Source organism: Gymnoscopelus microlampas (genome assembly GCF_963454915.1).
Source record: "Gymnoscopelus microlampas genome assembly, chromosome: 1".
NCBI lineage: Eukaryota > Metazoa > Chordata > Actinopteri > Myctophiformes > Myctophidae > Gymnoscopelus > Gymnoscopelus microlampas.
The window spans coordinates 48,851,785-48,869,628 of NC_139962.1; the positions used below are offsets into that span (position 1 = coordinate 48,851,785).

Consider the following 17,844-nt stretch of genomic DNA (forward strand, 5'->3'; position numbering starts at 1 on the left):
CACCAAATACAGAACATGAACGACTACTTGACGAAGACTGTATAACAGAAATAGAACGACCAATGGAACAACAAGACTTGGATGACAATGCACAACTTCTAATGAGAAGGCCTACACAAACAACAAACAACCTTTACAGTGCTGAGATAAAGAAATTTCACATGCTTCACCATGATTATTGTAAAATGATGAGATCTCTAAACATTGAACAAAGGGAAATGATAGACTATCATCGTAAGTGGTGTAAGAAGACAATATTAGATTTAAAGGGAGGAAAGGTACCTACTCCCTATCATATATTCCTTAGTGGTCCAGGAGGAGTAGGTAAAAGTCATTTAATTAAACTTATAGATTATGACACTAAGCGATTGCTTAGATTGGCTGGACATACTGATCCTGAAGATATTATTTGTTTATTGACAGCACCTACTGGAGTTGCTGCTTTTAACATTGGTGGAATGACAATACATTCAGCATTTTGTTTAAAACCATTAAGATTTGGATTTAATTATTTACCATTGTCAAATGAAAAACTTCCTATTTTAGAGAAACAATTCCAGAATCTACAGTTATTAATTATAGATGAAATATCCATGGTTGGTGCAGACACTTTACTGCATATATACAGACGACTTTCTGAAATTAAGAAGACAAAATCATCAGATCTTAATGAATTTAATCCATTTGGGAATATATCCGTATTAGCGGTAGGAGATCCTTTTCAGTTACCACCAGTAAGACAAAACTATATATTTCATGAGACTAGGGATAAAATGGCAAACATTTGTGGAAATGGATGGGATTTATTTAAGTTATTTGAATTACATGAGATAACAAGACAGAAAAACGACAAGCCTTTTGCAGAACTGTTAAATAGAGTTAGAGAAGGTAATATAACAGATGATGATGTAAATATTTTGAAAACTCGACAGATAACTACTGACCAAATTGATGATCTGCAAGACATTCTTCATGTATATGCTATCAATAATTATGTCAATGAGCATAACTCCAAGAGACTTCATTGTTTAGATAAACACATCTTTCATATAAAGGCAAAGGATAAATGCAAAGATGATGACACAATGCTATTGAAGTTGGCTTCTACATCAGGCAAATTTAGTGATAAAGGAGGTCTAAGTAAAGTATTTTCTATTGCTATTGGTGCTAAAGTTATGCTTACTGTAAACATTGATGTCACTGATGGTTTAGTAAATGGTGCTAGAGGATGTGTTGAATAGACAACTGCAAGATGTTCATGCCATACTTGTAAAGTTTGAAGATGTTTTTGTTGGAGTAAATGCCAAATCCAGAAGTGTTTACAAAAACAATTACCCAAATGCTGTTCCTATTTTCAAATATGAATCAATACTTTATCATGGAAGGCATAAGGCTGTATCAACTAGAAGAATTCAATTTCCTTTGTCATTAGCATGGGCTTTAACAATTCATAAAGTTCAAGGTCTGACTGTAAATAAAATTCTTGTATCTATGAAAGGATCACGTTTTAATACCGGACAAGCTTATGTAGCATTCAGTAGAGTGAAGAATTTGAATGACTTGTATATAACAGACTTCAACCAAGAGAAAATCAAGGTAAACATACATGTACAAAAGGAAATGAAGAAATTACGTGAAACATCCCTCAGAATATCATCTCCGACTTCATTTTTTCTACGACCATTAACACAAACCTTGAAAATTGGATTATTAAATGTTAATGGTTACTTACAACATTTAGATGACATAAGGTCAGATCACAACATACAAATGTTAGATATTATTGCTTTGACTGAAACACATTTAAAAAGTGATCATTGTTTTTCTACCATGGAATTATCAGGATTGAACTATAACATTTTGAGAAAAGATAGATTAAAAGCAAAAGGAGGTGGCTTAATGTTTTTAACTACAAAAAGTTATGAGATACACAAAGAAGAATTAATTTTGGATAATGATTGGTCTAAAACCTTAGAATATTTAAGCATTGTTTTACATTTTGGTATGAAACTTCGTATAATACTTATTTACAGAGAATCAAAGATGAAATTTAACATTTTTAAGAACACAATGACATCAATGTTAAAAAATATATCTACAACACAAACTCTCATTCTTGGAGATTTTAATGATGACCTTTTAAAGACCAAAGATGAACATATAGACACACTTTTTTCAACTTTTAATTTTAAACAATTAGTACATTCTCCAACAACAGATCAAGGAAGTCTTTTAGATCATGTGTACTACAACAATGATCAAGAAAATAATATAACTATTGAAGTCAAAGACACATATTATTCAGATCATGACTTAATTACAATAAATGTATCTACAAACCAAGAAAATGTTGTACTTGATATTAACTGAACTATTTTTTTTTGATAATTACTACATTACCATACTATACTTGAAACACTGTTTTTTTTTTTTTTTTTCTATATATTTTTTTTGTACTAGCACTGAATTTTTTTTATTTAACTTTTGACAATATTTTTAAAATAACATTTGTTTGTTTACTATCTTTATTTCCGTTTTTTTTCTCAAGGCGCAAGTTAGCAATTGACAGATTGCAGTCTTGTTTGAGATTAAGATTGACCATTTTGAACAAATTCCTCAAATCATGAACGCAGCGTCCGATTGCAGTGAAACTTTGCACGCACAGTCACGCTACGTTGAGTAACAAATGCCACCCTTTTGACATTTCCCTATTATAGCGCCACCAGGAGGCCGATTTTTGCCAAACATTTGTTTTGATATTACACCTACAGATTTTGTCCAAACATCACGCAAATCGGTACACATTATCTCTATAGTCATGTGATCAAGATGGATCTGTCCCATTCTTCATATTCCATCAACATTGCTGGCCCACAATAACCTACCTGACCTGGCGGAGACCTGTGCTCCGAGGAGCACTTTTTCTGGTTAATGTATTAGTTCTTTGTGTCTGGGTAGCTCAGTTGTATGAGGATTATTCTGACAGCAGCCTGTGTGGAGACTGTATGATAGATCATCATGCACCAGCACTACACCAGCAAACACAATCAGCTCTCAAGGAGAGACCCAGCGCTTGCCAACAGACCATAAGATGCACAGATTGGGCCAGTGCGTCATTTAAAATAATGTATAGGCATGCCAGCATCTTGAGACATTTGGGCGCATGGACCATGATGATTAGACTGTGGGTGTGGAAGACTGTGGTCGCACTTGGCTGCATCTAGAGGTGATTATGTGTGACAATGAGTATAGTTACCCCCTATACCCATATGCAGAAATAGATGCGTGTTCAGCAATGTCCATTATAATGGTTTGCTATCGTTATGGCTCTTCATTCAATTCTCTAACTCTGATAGCATCAATTAATCAGAGATGAGCATTATTTAACCTCATCGAACTCTCTATGATAAGGAGTCCCTAAGACAAGAAAAGACCTTCAAGGTCGCAATGCGCTGTTTGAAGATCTGTTCTATTGGTTCTTTTCGGATGGAGTAGTAGGCCGATAAATTTAGTTTAAAGGTGCTGATTTCCCTGTGGAAATATTTCATCTTTCATCTGTTTCAGTCTTGAAACGTGAAATTGAACCATGGGTTTCACGAAGTCAGGAGTTTGTACGCCCATTAACAACACCTGGCATTAATGATGAATATTTTTTCATAATTTGCAGAAAATTATTATTATTATGCTTTGCTATCATTGATACAAATTACTTTTCATCTGTCCTTGAGTGAAGGAGTGGATGATGTTCAATTGATCAAACAGCTAACAGCTTGCGTCACTACACCATGCAACCTATTGCAAGCAAGTCCAGCAATGCTTGAATAGTGTGCTGTCAAAGCCTAAAATAGCAATAAACTTTTCTTTTGAAAGCTAGCCTAATTCAGCAGCAGCTGGTGTCAATCAATGATTAGGAGCAGAGACACAGAGAGCATAATTCAGCAACAGCTGGTGTCAATGTGAAAATACTGTATAAGTGATTAGTGATTCATGCTTTAAAGGTAGGGTAAGTGATATTTTTCGGGTTAAAACAAAAAGTATTTTGTTAAAAGGTTAAAGATAGTAATCATTGCTATAGAGTGTTTGTTCATTAACAGGAGTCTCCCCGTATCTCCAGCTCTTTAATAAACAGAAAATACATTTTCCGGTAGGTGTGAAAATCTCAGCCAATCAGGAGAAAGTACCCATTTCTAAGCTTAATTTTTATAGTGTTCCAGTTCCAATTTTGCCTGCTCATTTCTTAGTGTCATCACTTCCATTTCACTTGTTTAATCTATATCCTGATTGAGTTCTCTATCCTGATTGGATAAAATTGGAAATGAAACTGAAACTGAAACAAAAATGCATTTTCTGTTTTATAAAGAGCTGGAGAGACAAGGAGACTCCTTTTACTGAACAAACACTCTATCGCAATGAGTACTGTCAGAATATAGAGCTATTTAACACTTATTTTAACCAAAGAAAATCACTTTCCCTACCTTTAATTTGAGTGATTGAAGTTTGATTGTTTGTTAATGATAGCTTGTATGTTGTATTTAGTTTTTGTCTTTTCTCTTTGTAAAAGTTTTCAACCTAACAAATTGCAACTATACCTTACTTAACTACTTCAGCCCCCACTGGGAGGACTTGGAGCCTTTATTCAGTGCCATGTATCTCTAGGCAACATTTTACAAATGCAAAGTCCCTTACTCACCATTGCATCCTTTATGATTTGGTGGGTTGGACATCATTGCCCACTCGCAGACAGCTCAGGTTAACTTTTATCTAAGGCGATGCATGGGTAAACTTCAGCTTACCTCTGAGTTTGTACCCTTGTCTGTCCCAGCTCTGGTAGTTATCATCTATGCTCCTCCAAATTGGTGCTTTTCAATGTTTGGACAATGTTTTGACAGATGTGGGAAAACTGCATTTTCCTACTATGGATCTTGGTCATGCTGGAATAGTCTACAAAAATCTCTAAAATTGGATACATCTGATGCATTTAATGGCATCATTAAGGATGTGGTGATGAAGGCATCTGATTCCTGAGAGGCCACTATGATTGAATATAGCAGCTGCTTTTTCATTTGTATTGTGGAATCTTTATATAAAGTTGCATATGTTATGATTTGTGTTGTGATTTTATACGACTGGCCAGGTCTCTCTTGTAAAAGTGATTTTGGAATGGGACTGACTGGTAAAATAAGGTAAAATAACATTTTATAAAATAAAAATAAACTAAATCAAAACTCAAAAGACAGATGACGTCTGAAAGGCAAAAAGTCACGAACTGGAACTGAACGGGATGTTTTGAAAAAACATCATTGCATAATGGTATGCGTTAAGCTGCTTTTTACAGGTTGAGAGGACCACTCTAAATTAACATTATATTGCAATAGAGCTACATGATTCATAGTCGGAGGGAGGCAGTATAAATACCAGGATTACTGCAAGTTTTTGTGAGGGTACTTACCCTAGGGGACACAGGGAGAACATGTAAACTCCACACAGAAAGGCCCTTTCGCCAACCCCACCTAGGGTATGGGCACTGATGACGCAGAGGAGAAGACACGCCCCCAGCACCCACAGCATCCCCGGCGGGAATCGAACCCAGGACCTTCTGTGAGGCGACAGCACTGCCGAATGCGCCACCGTGCCCCCTAAATTAATTTCTTAACGATTATTCCATCAATTACATTTTCAATGATGTATGAAAAGTATATTTTTTGATCATTTGTTTTATTTTTATATATCACCAAAATTCGAATTCTTTTTTTTTTTTCAATAATCAACCAAATCGGTTCGTATGATTAACCTATTTTACATTTTGTCTTACAACAGTGTCGCAAAAAAAATCTATAATGTTTTATTAAAATCGATTTAGTGATTAACTCCATTAGCTTGATTAACTGCTGTTCCCCTATAGTTTTGAGGCTTCCTGAGACTGATCACTTTGTCCTTTGTTTTTACAACATTGGCTGCCACGCAGTAGGTCTGCCTCCAGGCTGTAACTGTGTCAACAGCCACTTGGCATCTGCCCTGCTAGGAAGCCCTTTGGAGAGAGTCAGGCCATCTGCACACTTTCTAAGCTCAACACTAGCTGGTAACAAGTTATGATGATTGTCAATGCAGAAAAGAAACAGGAGAGGGGACAAGACCCCACCATGCAGGGTCCTGGCCAAAACTGCCTGTGGCTTTGAGAAGCAATTACCTCATTCATTTGACTCTTTGCCACCTTTCTTCCAGATAGCTGCAAACTGTTAGCAAGATGTTCTTCGAAGTCCATGGCTTGGCATTCACAGAAAATGCTGACCATGGTTGATTGTGTCAAAAATAAAAAGAGAGAAACAAGAAATGACCATAATAGTCATAATAAAGCCGCATGCGGCAGGCTTTTTTTGCCCCAATCTTTTCATAGACCTGATTACTTGTTTTTTGGATTGCTTGTTTCTCTCGCCAAACCCGGCAACATTCACAGAATCTGCAACGCTAAACGCTCTAATGTTTTTTATATAAGTGGTGGCAACATTTTGTGACACCACACGGGTCTTCCCAACAATAGCTAAGATTGAAGTCAGTGTGAACATGGTCAAATAATAACTTAATAGCCAAACTAGGTCTAATGAAGCACGCTAGCATTTAGGCAAACCCTCCTGCCTGAGGCTCTCTCCCTCTCTCTCTCTCTGCTGCAAAGAAGCAGTGTTAATTTTGACAGCAAATTCTGATTTAGTCTTAGTATTTTGAATAACACGCCATTTAGTCTTAGTCCCATTTTAGTCTTCTGAAATAGTTTTAGTCTAGTCTTAGTTTAGTCGACTAAATATCAAAATATTTTAGTCTTAGTCTTAGTCTTTTAATTTTAGTCTTAGTCTTTTAGACTAAGTCTTTGTCGTTTGTCTTAGTCTTTTAGACTAAGTCTTTGTCGTTTGTCTTAGTCTTTTAGACTTTTAGTCTTAGTCTTTGTCATTTAGTCTTAGTCTTATAGACTTTTAGTCTTTGTCAAATACATTTTAGGTTTGAATGTGCAATACATTACAGATTTATAGTTGTAATATGAAACATGTCTTGTTTATTTTTAGTATCAAATGACAAGAAATAAGTACATGACCCAATTGATCTCAGATAAAATGAGTATATGGCCTATATAAGTATAAGGTATAAGGAGCTATGGCCTGCACCTGTGCAGAAATCCAAACTAGCCGACCTACAAGCTCACAAGGCATTGCAGTGCGACGTGTTGTGAGCTTGTAGATCTGCTATTTTCATGAAACAACATGTCGGACTTTGGCGTTGATTTTAGCTTTCAGTTTTGATGCTATCTTGGAATTGTTAGCATACTTTTAATCACAAGGCCCGTACCTTTAAAATGGTATATAGATTGACCATGTAGGTGACACACACGCTAGTGTAGACGTGTTTGATTGTCTAAAGAAATGCAAAAAGACGGCGATCCACAACACACGTCAAGAACTAGTGTTGCCCTGTATGCTTATTATAAGCGACCTCGTTTTCTGTAAAGTTGCTTGTAAATATTAGTAGTTGCTTTTTATTTGTTGTGAGCTTGACAGCTTGTAGATCGGCTATTTCCAAATAGTCTATTTTCAAATAGCCGTTGCGTATAGGTTTAAAGTGCTCATGTAGCCTAATAATCACTTAGTTCTTTGGGATTGTTTTCATTGACCTGGTTGCTTATTTCTCTCTCGGTAATCTGGCAACATAGACATAGTCATTGTTTACACCGTCGAAGAAGAAAAATGCGGAAGTGATCCCTCAGTAAAAAAAATACGCTATTTTATGATGTTAATGTAAGTCATTACCCCCATAACGTGGTTAATAAATTATCTTTTGGGATGCACAATACATTAAAATTACGGGAATAATAACGCGACTCGCGTCAATAACTAATGGGATTTTTTGTTTTTAACTAAGTACACTTTTTTTCTCCTCCTGTATCGTGTAACTCTGTGCGTTGGCTTGTTGTGATTTGTGTTCGTCCATGCTGGCCCCTAATATGGTCTGCTTCCGGGTGGATCAACCTAACTTAACAAGGGGGATCGTTCTGATTGGATCCCTTCCCAACTAGTCTCACAAAAAGAGTAATTCTGATTGGATCTCTTCTCCATTCGTCCCGCCCTAACATTTTCGTGTCGTCTAATTCGTTGATTAACGTGTCCATTACATTTTCGTCTCCCCATTGGCTTAAAAGGGGGGAAGTGTGAAGGACAGCCAGGACAGCCAATGACAAATAGGTGTCAAAGGAGGAGAGGCGGGTGCTGCAAAGAGCCGTCTCCCCATTGGCGGGAAGTGTGAAGGACAGCCAGGACAGCCAATGACACTTAGGTGTCACTCCGACTCACTCGGGTGTCGGACTAGGACTAGTGCTGTCTGTTAGAGCCGCCAGCTTTCAGCATGCGGCTAAAAATGACATGGTTTGCTGGACGTAGGAAATGCACAGACTAAAACATTATATATTCTTTAAAGCTACTAGTTGGGGAAATGTCTGTCTTTCAGACAAACTTAAACACAGATGAGCCTTTTTTGAAGTTTCCTGTCCAATGCTGTGACAGTTGTTGTAATGGTTAGGCCACATCACTCCCATCAGCAGCAACCAGGAGGGAGCTAGGTGTAATTCTTCCACACAGAGACGATTCTTTGTTCAGAACTTACACACTGGGCGTCTGCAGCTTGTGACTTGAAACAGTTGCCACTGCTGTTGTTTCTGAGACGAGAGACTTCGTCCTCGTAATGCCATCTGTCTGCATTTTGGAACAAATAGGATACTTTGGAGCATAGCGTCTTGAACTCAATGTTGACCTCATATTTGAAGACTGGAGCTTTTGGAGGTCCAGCACGTCTAGACGTGTTGTCATCAGATTTAGTGTTCTTTACAGGATTTAAGCTTGTCAGCGAGGGGTGCTGAATAGGAGGAGTAGGGCACTACATCCTCCTCACTGGCAAGCAAGCCAGTAGGGTACAACAGTTCAATAAGAGAGAGATTGAGTTGTTGTAAATGAGAATTTTATTGAATAAAACATTTTATTATTCAATAAACATATTTGGCAATTAGACTCCGTTAACATTTATCGTTGGCATTTACAGATTGGCTAGAAGTACACACGCTTAGAGCTACATCAGAGGCAACATTGGTTTAACGAATAATTGGCTACTCTAAATTTAGGATTGAAGTGTATGTGAACTGGCTCTGAATATAGGCCTTCGACGTTAGTAATGATATAGACTCGATTAAAGCCAAAGGTTGGTTTGGACTTGTTTCAGATTAAACCGAGAACATAGTGGACCAAGTGTCAAGGAGTTTGTGTCACCTGTAATCACAATGCCTGGGCCTGTTGTCTATGTTGACCAATGCCTAGGCAGGCAGCGCTGGAATTGTTCCAAGACCTGAGCATCAGACGAAGCCTTCTTAGATGATTTAGGAGTGTTGTAGGACCATGCAGTGATAGCAGGGATGGTCTCAACCAGATCCACATTGTATTCTCCTTGTAATCTCCTAAATCCATTGCATTCCCAGTCTCATTGATTTGTAGAGATGCTCTTCATACAGTATGTTGTTATGTTATGTTATGTTATGTTATGTTATGTTATGTTATGTTATGTTATGTTATGTTATGTTATGTTATGTTATGTTATGTTATGTTATGTTATGTTATACTTATAACAAACTAATCATTAACAGGCCTATTATGCACAGTATAGGCCTGTAAAACTGAAACACATTGAAAACTGTTCCCTTGACATTCAAGGTTAAATAAGACAACTCAAGCCAATTAGAAATATTTTGACACCTTGGTACCATTTTAGATAGGTCATTAAAGGAGAAATCCGGACATGTTAAGTGTTATCTTTGATGTGTCGCTAATCACTCACCAACATTGAAAGGGACGTTGAGTTCCATAGACGCCAGGTTCTATGGAAGAAACAAGCAACCTGCATCATCTCGTTCTGCACGAATGGTCGCTCGTTTGCGACATTCACTGCATGTTTGAGTATCATGACACTCAACAATGAGCAGGAGTAGCGAAAAAACTAATACATACAGACCCTTGCGGTACTCCCGTACTGTTGGTGAGCAGTTACTGTTTCTCCCCATTGACCCTGGTACACTGTTGTCTCCCTCCCAGGTAGGACTATCACTGTAAGGCTTCTGGACCCACGCACGCACGCACACACACACACACACACACACACACACACACACACACACACACACACACACACACACACACACACACACACACACACACACACACCGTTAAAAGGACGGATCAGCAACTATAAGCTGGTATTTAGGGGAAAAGATAAACACAATTGAATAATAGAAAAATAAATCCCTGTGTGTGTGTGCGTGCGTGCGTGCGTGCGTGCGTGCGTGTGTGTGTGCGTGTGTGAGAGAGAGAGACAGAGAGAGAAAGAGAGAGAGAGAGAGAAAGACAGTTGTTTGGGCAGCCTCATGAATAATGAATTGTTATAATCCAGCCCGGAGGTAAGAATTACAGAGGGCATCAAAGTACGCATAAACAGTTATCATGGGTGGGGAGTGTAAGTAATTAAGGACCACGGTGGAGGCATCCACCATCTGTATTTACTCTATAGGCGTTTTTTACAGGCGTACACTTCCCCCACGCTCACTCCCTGAGTTATAATCCTGTTCGTTTAAAGATTTGTATGTTTAATAGCTTTGGGAGTCAAGGTTGTCAGTCAAAGTGAGATACTTTCCTCTGTAACTCTTAAACACACTGTAGAGACATTTTTGCCATTATTGACAAATTGGAAGTCACATAATGTGGTATTTCATTTGCCAACATGACATTTGACCTTGAGCAACCTTAAAACTCTAACTCAATGTCACGAATGTGCAAGGCATAACTTCACCTTCACCTTGAAAGTTTGCGTGCTCTATTTTAACCATTAGCTCACTAAATCCATCCTTACATGGAGCATCAGGCTTAATGGTGGAGCAGAGCCAATCAGAGCTCACCTGGTATTTGTCTAATTCAACCAATTAAGCTCTACTGCAGGGGTCTTCAATGTTTTTCAGCCCAAGGACCCCATAGCTGAGAGACAGATGAAGCAGGGACCCCCACTACATATTGTATAAAATTGTGTTGCAGATTAAAGTTTTTCATAGATTTCATAGGTAGCTTCAGACTTGTTTGACAGCACCTACTTGAAAAAGAAAAAGACCGAAAGGGTCGTATCTGCTGTTTGTCATGAATAAAAACCTTTGGATCATTCAACAAGTGAGTTGCGAGCCCCACTTTGTTCTTCTTTGACAGCACTGTCATCAGTGTTGTGCTGGTTTCATGTTAATGTGTATTTTCAGTCATTTAACCACTTAAAGCCTCAATATGAAAACTTGACCTTTGGCTCTGTACTTGGTCTTCTCTTTTTTCCCTCTACACCAAACCTCTTTGCTACAAACGCCTACAAGCTCAAAACCCTCAAAACAAAGCTTGTAGATCTGCTATTTCTTGCTAAAGGGCTCCTCCGAAAATGGATGCTAGGGTTCAAGTGGTTAATGTGAAAAGAAAATCCTATCACACAAAGATTTGGCGGCCCCCCTGTAGTAACCCTGAGGACCCCCTAGGGGTCCCGGACCCCCTGTTGAAGATCCCTGCTCTACTGTATTTACTTTGTCATACAAGAAACAGCTCAAATACTGTAGCTGAGCTTGTTGATCTGCTATTGTCGTTTTTTGTTATTGCGATTGTTATTTGTTAATGTTGTGACTGAGGCTTATCAAATCAGTGTAGGCGTCAGTCTTGCCAGTGACAGCTTGAATGAAAATTCTTTGTTTACTGGACTATTGAGTTGTCCTCAGTCAATTTCAGTTTTCGGGGTATGTAAGGACAAAGTTTTGGAGTTATGTGCATGTGGCATTGGGGAGATGGAATATAATACAGGACTGTCATTACATCATTACGGTGCTACCAGAGAAGAGTAGAGGGGTTATGCGTGTCTATGAAAAGGCAAGGTGCAAAGGGGAGATGGGATAATAATGTAAGACTTCACAGCAAACCTAAATACGCACATCGATAATGGATGCTGGGCCAAAAGTGCTAACATTGAGAAAAGTAGAGCCCGCACTCCAGTTACATGGATTTTTGACAAAATGATGTGCACATTACAGAGACACACTTATAACAACATGCACAAAAAGAGAAAAGTGGTTATTTTCCATGTAGCGGAGTACGGGCTGTACTTTTCTCAAAATGATAGGACTGTCATTACATCGTTATGCTGCTATGCAGAGTACACAGGCGACTGTACATGGAGACACATCTTTGTACAATCAAGTTTAAACACGTTGAAAAGTAGTGTGTCATGTTCAGAAGCTTGTTTCAGAAAAGCTTAATCACTGTCAGTAATTCCAAGGTGTAACGCCATGATACTAAGCATTATCTACATTATCTTTGCTGATCTGACAGTGATTAATGTTGTCTGAAGCATTAATATATTGTTGTTCTGGACACTGTGAGCCTAGTGGGTGTAATAGTCTATACGGGACAGTATGAGTTTGAGCCTCTGTCAGACATTCGCTATCACTTGCTCTCACACACACACACACACACACACACACACACACACACACACACACACACACACACACACACACACACACACACACACACACACACACACACACACACACACACACACACACACACACACACACACACACACACACACACACACACACACACACACACCATGAAATACACACCCCATGAAGCCTGGAATTCATGGAGATTTTTTTTTTGTCGCATTCCTAAACCAATAATTTGATGACCGGCGGTGTCTCCGGTAGGAGACTCAATGGAGACTCTTTGAGTCTACTAGCTATACCGGGGTCTGGGGGGTCAGGACCCCCAGATTGGCTTAATGTGCAACATTGTTTTCTCACTCAACAGTAAACAAACCGACATACAGTATAAGTGTACACAGGGTATCTGCACATTTCTAAAGTTGCAATTTAATGACTTTAAAAAACTTTTTAATACCAAATTGGCCAAATTGTCAAATATTATGTAAGAAAGAGGCAAACATTGTGAAAATAGCCGATCTACAAGCTCACAACGCCTCACAGTGCGAGTCGTTGTGAGCTTGTATTCGGCTATTTTCATAATATTTATCTGTGGAACCAAGTGAAACTAACTGTAATGCCTACAATTCCAAGTGCTTGTCAGGGTGGGGGCTCCCAAGTTCAAATATGATTATTTTGCGGGGTCGCGCCCTGAAAGGTTTGGGAACCACTTAAAGGGATATTTCACAAAAAACGTTTGGTCATTTTATCGTCTACTCAGGCCTTTGAGAACCCCCCAGACGGTTTTTAAGTTGCTTGATTCAGTATTTAGATATTTGATATTCATTTTAACAGACACGCCTCCTTCCAATACAAACCCATTGTAACTTCAAACTTCATTTTAACCATGTTAGATTCATCAAAAACACCCGTGCTTGGTTCTGGTGAAAATAAATGAAAAACGTAATTGAAAAAACACGGCCCCCTCGTGTATTAGGGGGGGCGGTATGAGTCACCAGAACCAAGCACGGGTACTTTTGATGAATCTAACATGGTTAAAATGGAGTTTGAAGTTACAATGGGTTTGTATAGGAAGGGGGCGTGTCTGTTAAAATTAATATCAAATATCTAAATACTGAATCAAGCAACTTATAAACTGTCTGGGGGGTTCACAACGGCCAGAGTAGATGATAAAATGACCAAAAGTTTTTTTGAAAGTGAAATATCCCTTTAAGTCATTTATGAATCAGGAATAACTATACCCCAACCCACAACCCTATCCTCTAAAAGTCTAGAATCTTTTCCTAAGTGTAAGCCCAACTCCCCAAATCATTTTTTTTTTTTTTTAAAGATTTGTTTTTGGTATTTTTTTATTGGAGAGGGACAGGTAAAGTAGTCTGACAGGAAGAATGGGGAGAGAGATAGGGGGAAGACATGCAGGAAAGGCCGACGGGAACGGGACGCGAACCCGCGGCACACTGCTATTAAGGATTTGCAACCAGGGTGCCTAGACCGCGACGCCACGGTCTAGGCCTCCCCAAATCATTTTTAACCATACAACAACCATTTCTCTTGTGAGGGGAGGACTAGGGGAGGACTAGGGAATTGTCCTCATAATGTCTATTTCTCAAATTCTATTATACTTGCTGGGACATTTGGCCCAAGTTATACAAGTATACGCACACGCGCACGCGCACGCACACGCACACACACACACACACACACACACACACACACACACACACACACACACACACACACACCTTAGCCGCATAACCGTTTCATTTGTCATCCATATATTCTTATTAAGGAGGTGCCCATATAGGGGACATCTCCGTAACAATTGGATAATGGAGTGCCCCCCCCAGGGTGCATCTCTTGTGAAGAAAACGTGATGAGGCGCCCATGCAGCTCCTCATCATGTTCCAGTGGAGTAAGGGGAGGCAGGCTCTCAGTTCTGCTGCTAGAGGGACACCCCAGTTGACCCAAAATATGTCATTGCTATTGAACACATGGCCAGAAGAAGAATAAGTAAGTAGGCCTTGCCAAGCCATGTGGCCATAGGTCATGGGCCTATCTCTTGTTTCTGTAGTGTATATCCTCCAGCCATGATGTACAAGTACACACATCACACTAGTATGTCACAAGGACTTGTTACCCCCGATCCAACCCTTGATGCTGAGTGCCAAGCAGGGCGGCATTAGCTCCAATATATTTATAACTCTATGATTATGTCCCATTTCTTGTCTTTGATATGACCTGGCCAGGGAATCGAACCCCGACCTCCCAAGATCTCAGGGCAGACACTCTAACCACAACATCTACTCTTATTCTACCACCCTGACTATGCCCTACTGAGGAGATCTTGTGAACATCTTGTAGTTGTACGCCTACCTGTATTTAGGCTAGGACCTAGCCGCTATAGGTGCTGGATAACAAGGCACAATAATAATTTTAAATACCCGCACACTTTGTTAAAGCTCCCAAACAAATGTATTTAAAGTGCAATGTTTCGACAGTCTTCATCAGGCAAATGCCTGTACAGACAGACAGTTCACCCCCCAGCCCATCCCAATCCAACTTCCCTTACTAATGAGAATTGAGAATACAGCTACTGTGCAATTGTAAGTTCACTTTTCAAACACTAGATGGAGGAAGAACACACCATTTTGGAAAATTGAATTGGTGATTGACACAAACCTAAATAGGATTTTCTGTTGCCATCTTAATGTTATTACATTAGCAAGTAATGTAAAATAAATACATTTCTTACACATACTCACATCTTGGTGAACACACAAGTAACTCACATCTTGGTGAACATTCCTACTTACTGTGCATACAAAGTTAAATTCATATCAATGAGTTAGGCATGTTCACAGCAGGTGCGCGCGCGCGCACACACACACACACACACACACACACACACACACACACACACACACACACACACACACACACACACACACACACACACACACACACACACACACACACACACACACACACACACACACACACACACACACACACACACACACACACACACACACACACACTCACTCACACACACACACTTTTCCAGGTGCATCATGGAAGTTCAGTAACCTCCCCCTTGGGTGGATACAGAAAGACTCAGAAGCCATCCCCCTCCTATCTCTTCCCACACAGACACACGTGCACACTGTGTGCACGCACACACACTGATTATCTCACCAGCTCTGTATAAATAGAGGAAACTCTCCCTAGCCAAGCACAAACCATCTGGATCAGGAAGACAGTTAGCTGAGGCTTAACACAACCCTGACGTTTATTCACTTTCAAGGTAAGTTTGCTCTTAAGCTTCACCTATGAACCCCTACCCCCATTATCTGAGTCTGAACGCACTTTGCAAGTTCAGTTTGATATAAAATACACAAAACTGATCTGATTCCAAGAGCTTTTTATAATTAAAAATAACTTCCACTGGTAAACACTGACGGTGCAGCTTTTGATATAAGAATGTGTTCTTATTATGTTCTTCTGTTCTTCTGTGGTAGCCTTCGAACTCTGGACCCATGTGGGTGTTGGAACAGATCCGTATCTCTGTGGATCAGAACCACTTTGCTTTCCCGGTGGAATACAGGGACCGGCTGGCTGACATGTTCGGTGAGAAAGCAGCCCACGGGAAACGAAAGACAACCTCCCTGTGTCCCAACATCATCACACCTAACACAATCCCTGAGTTTTTCATCCCACCAAAGATCACACCTCTGCAGGAGCTAAAGCCCTTTGAGTGGGGTAAATCCCTCGCTGCAGTAGCAAAAGGGACTCTATCTGAAAACAGCATTCTGGAGAGCAACACTGCCGCTAGAGAGTCTTTCAGCACTCACATAATACAGGTGGAGAATGTGGACGAGTTCCCTTGCAGCAGCGGCCTAAGTGATGAGGACAGCACCAATGCAGACCCCCAGAGCCAGGCGGCACTGTCACTGCCTCATTTGGCCAAGGCTCAGACCTGCTACGGCTTCTGCACGTTGTTGGAGAGCCCACACACTCGAAGGAAAGAGTCAATTTTCCATAATGACCCTGGAGCTTGCGGACTACCACTGCCGGCTCCCCGAGGCAGGGCCACCACCTCCACCTACTCCATGCGTCCTCACTGCAGCTCCTTCAGTCTCAACAAATTCACCTCCAGGCGTGTGACCTCCCCACGGGTGACGGCGCTGCACCGGCAGGGCACCCTAGACAGTGACACCACCTCCTCTACAGAGTCTTCCCCATTTAACTCCCCATTACTGGCCAGACCGTCCCCCAAATCTTCCCTCCTCAAATCCCTCGGCCATGACAGATTACTGTCCAGGACAATTAGGAAAGCCATAGTGTCCCGGAATGATTCTTTATCCACGGATGAGGGCAGCTCCACCGACAACAGCCCCAACATTGTCCGGAGGGCATCAGAAGGGCTGTTGGAACCTACCCTGACCAACACTTTTAGTCTAGCCCCACCTGCTCTGTTCCCCACAGACTTGCTGCTGTACAAGGACAGAGTTCGAAAGGAGAGTCTGGTACCAATAGGGAGAGATGGAATGTTACGTCTGTCAGTCGAGTACTGTCCTGACAACCAACGACTCAGGGTGAGACTCATCAGTGCGGAGGGACTGTACGGCATGTCTGTGGACCAGAAAAGCATCAACTGCAACGTCAGCGTGTGTCTTCTGCCTGGGAAGATACAGAAGCAACGGAGCACGGTCATCAAGAGGAGCCGCAACCCCATTTTCAATGAGGACTTCTTCTTTGATGGGATCTGCCAGGAGGACATTGGGAGTAGAGCTCTAAGATTTAAAGTGGTTAATAAGATGTCTACCATGAAGAGAGACTATATTTTGGGAGACTGTGAGATTTTGCTGAATAGTGTGTTAACGGCATAAACATTATTTGTAAAGGAAAGATGTTTCATATTTGTCTTTTTATACTTCCCATCTATTAAACAGTTAAAAGAAAGAATGGTATTGGAAATGTGAGTTCATTGAGAAAAGTGCTGTATTGGTGTGACCATATTCAAGCCACATTGAGAAATTATTAATCAAATAGTCTGAAGCAAGTTTATCTCTGTTTTTATTACATATTTAAAGAGGATATTATTTAGGGTATTACGTTTATTTTTACAACCTAGCTCAAACCATGCAGTCAGATAAATAATAGTCCTTAAATAGGTATGTTTTTTAATTGCTATTTTGAAACTAAGCTGTTGAATATGGACTACACTAAACACACACACACACGCACACGCACACGCACACGCACACGCACACACACACACACACACACACACACACACACACACA

At 40.1% G+C, this 17,844-nt stretch overlaps 1 protein-coding gene across 1 annotated transcript; it reads left to right on the top strand.

Moving 5' to 3' along the window:
- Positions 1-15,781: 15,781 nt before the first annotated feature.
- LOC311043888 (C2 calcium-dependent domain-containing protein 4C-like) lies at positions 15,782-17,427 on the top strand (the record flags this gene model as incomplete). Its single annotated transcript, XM_084055304.1, has 2 exons — positions 15,782-15,842; positions 16,057-17,427. The coding sequence occupies exon 2, from the start codon at positions 16,075-16,077 to the stop codon at positions 17,425-17,427; it is 1,353 nt and encodes a 450-aa protein (XP_083911430.1). The 5' UTR covers positions 15,782-15,842; positions 16,057-16,074.
- Between the last annotated feature and the right edge of the window lie 417 nt (positions 17,428-17,844).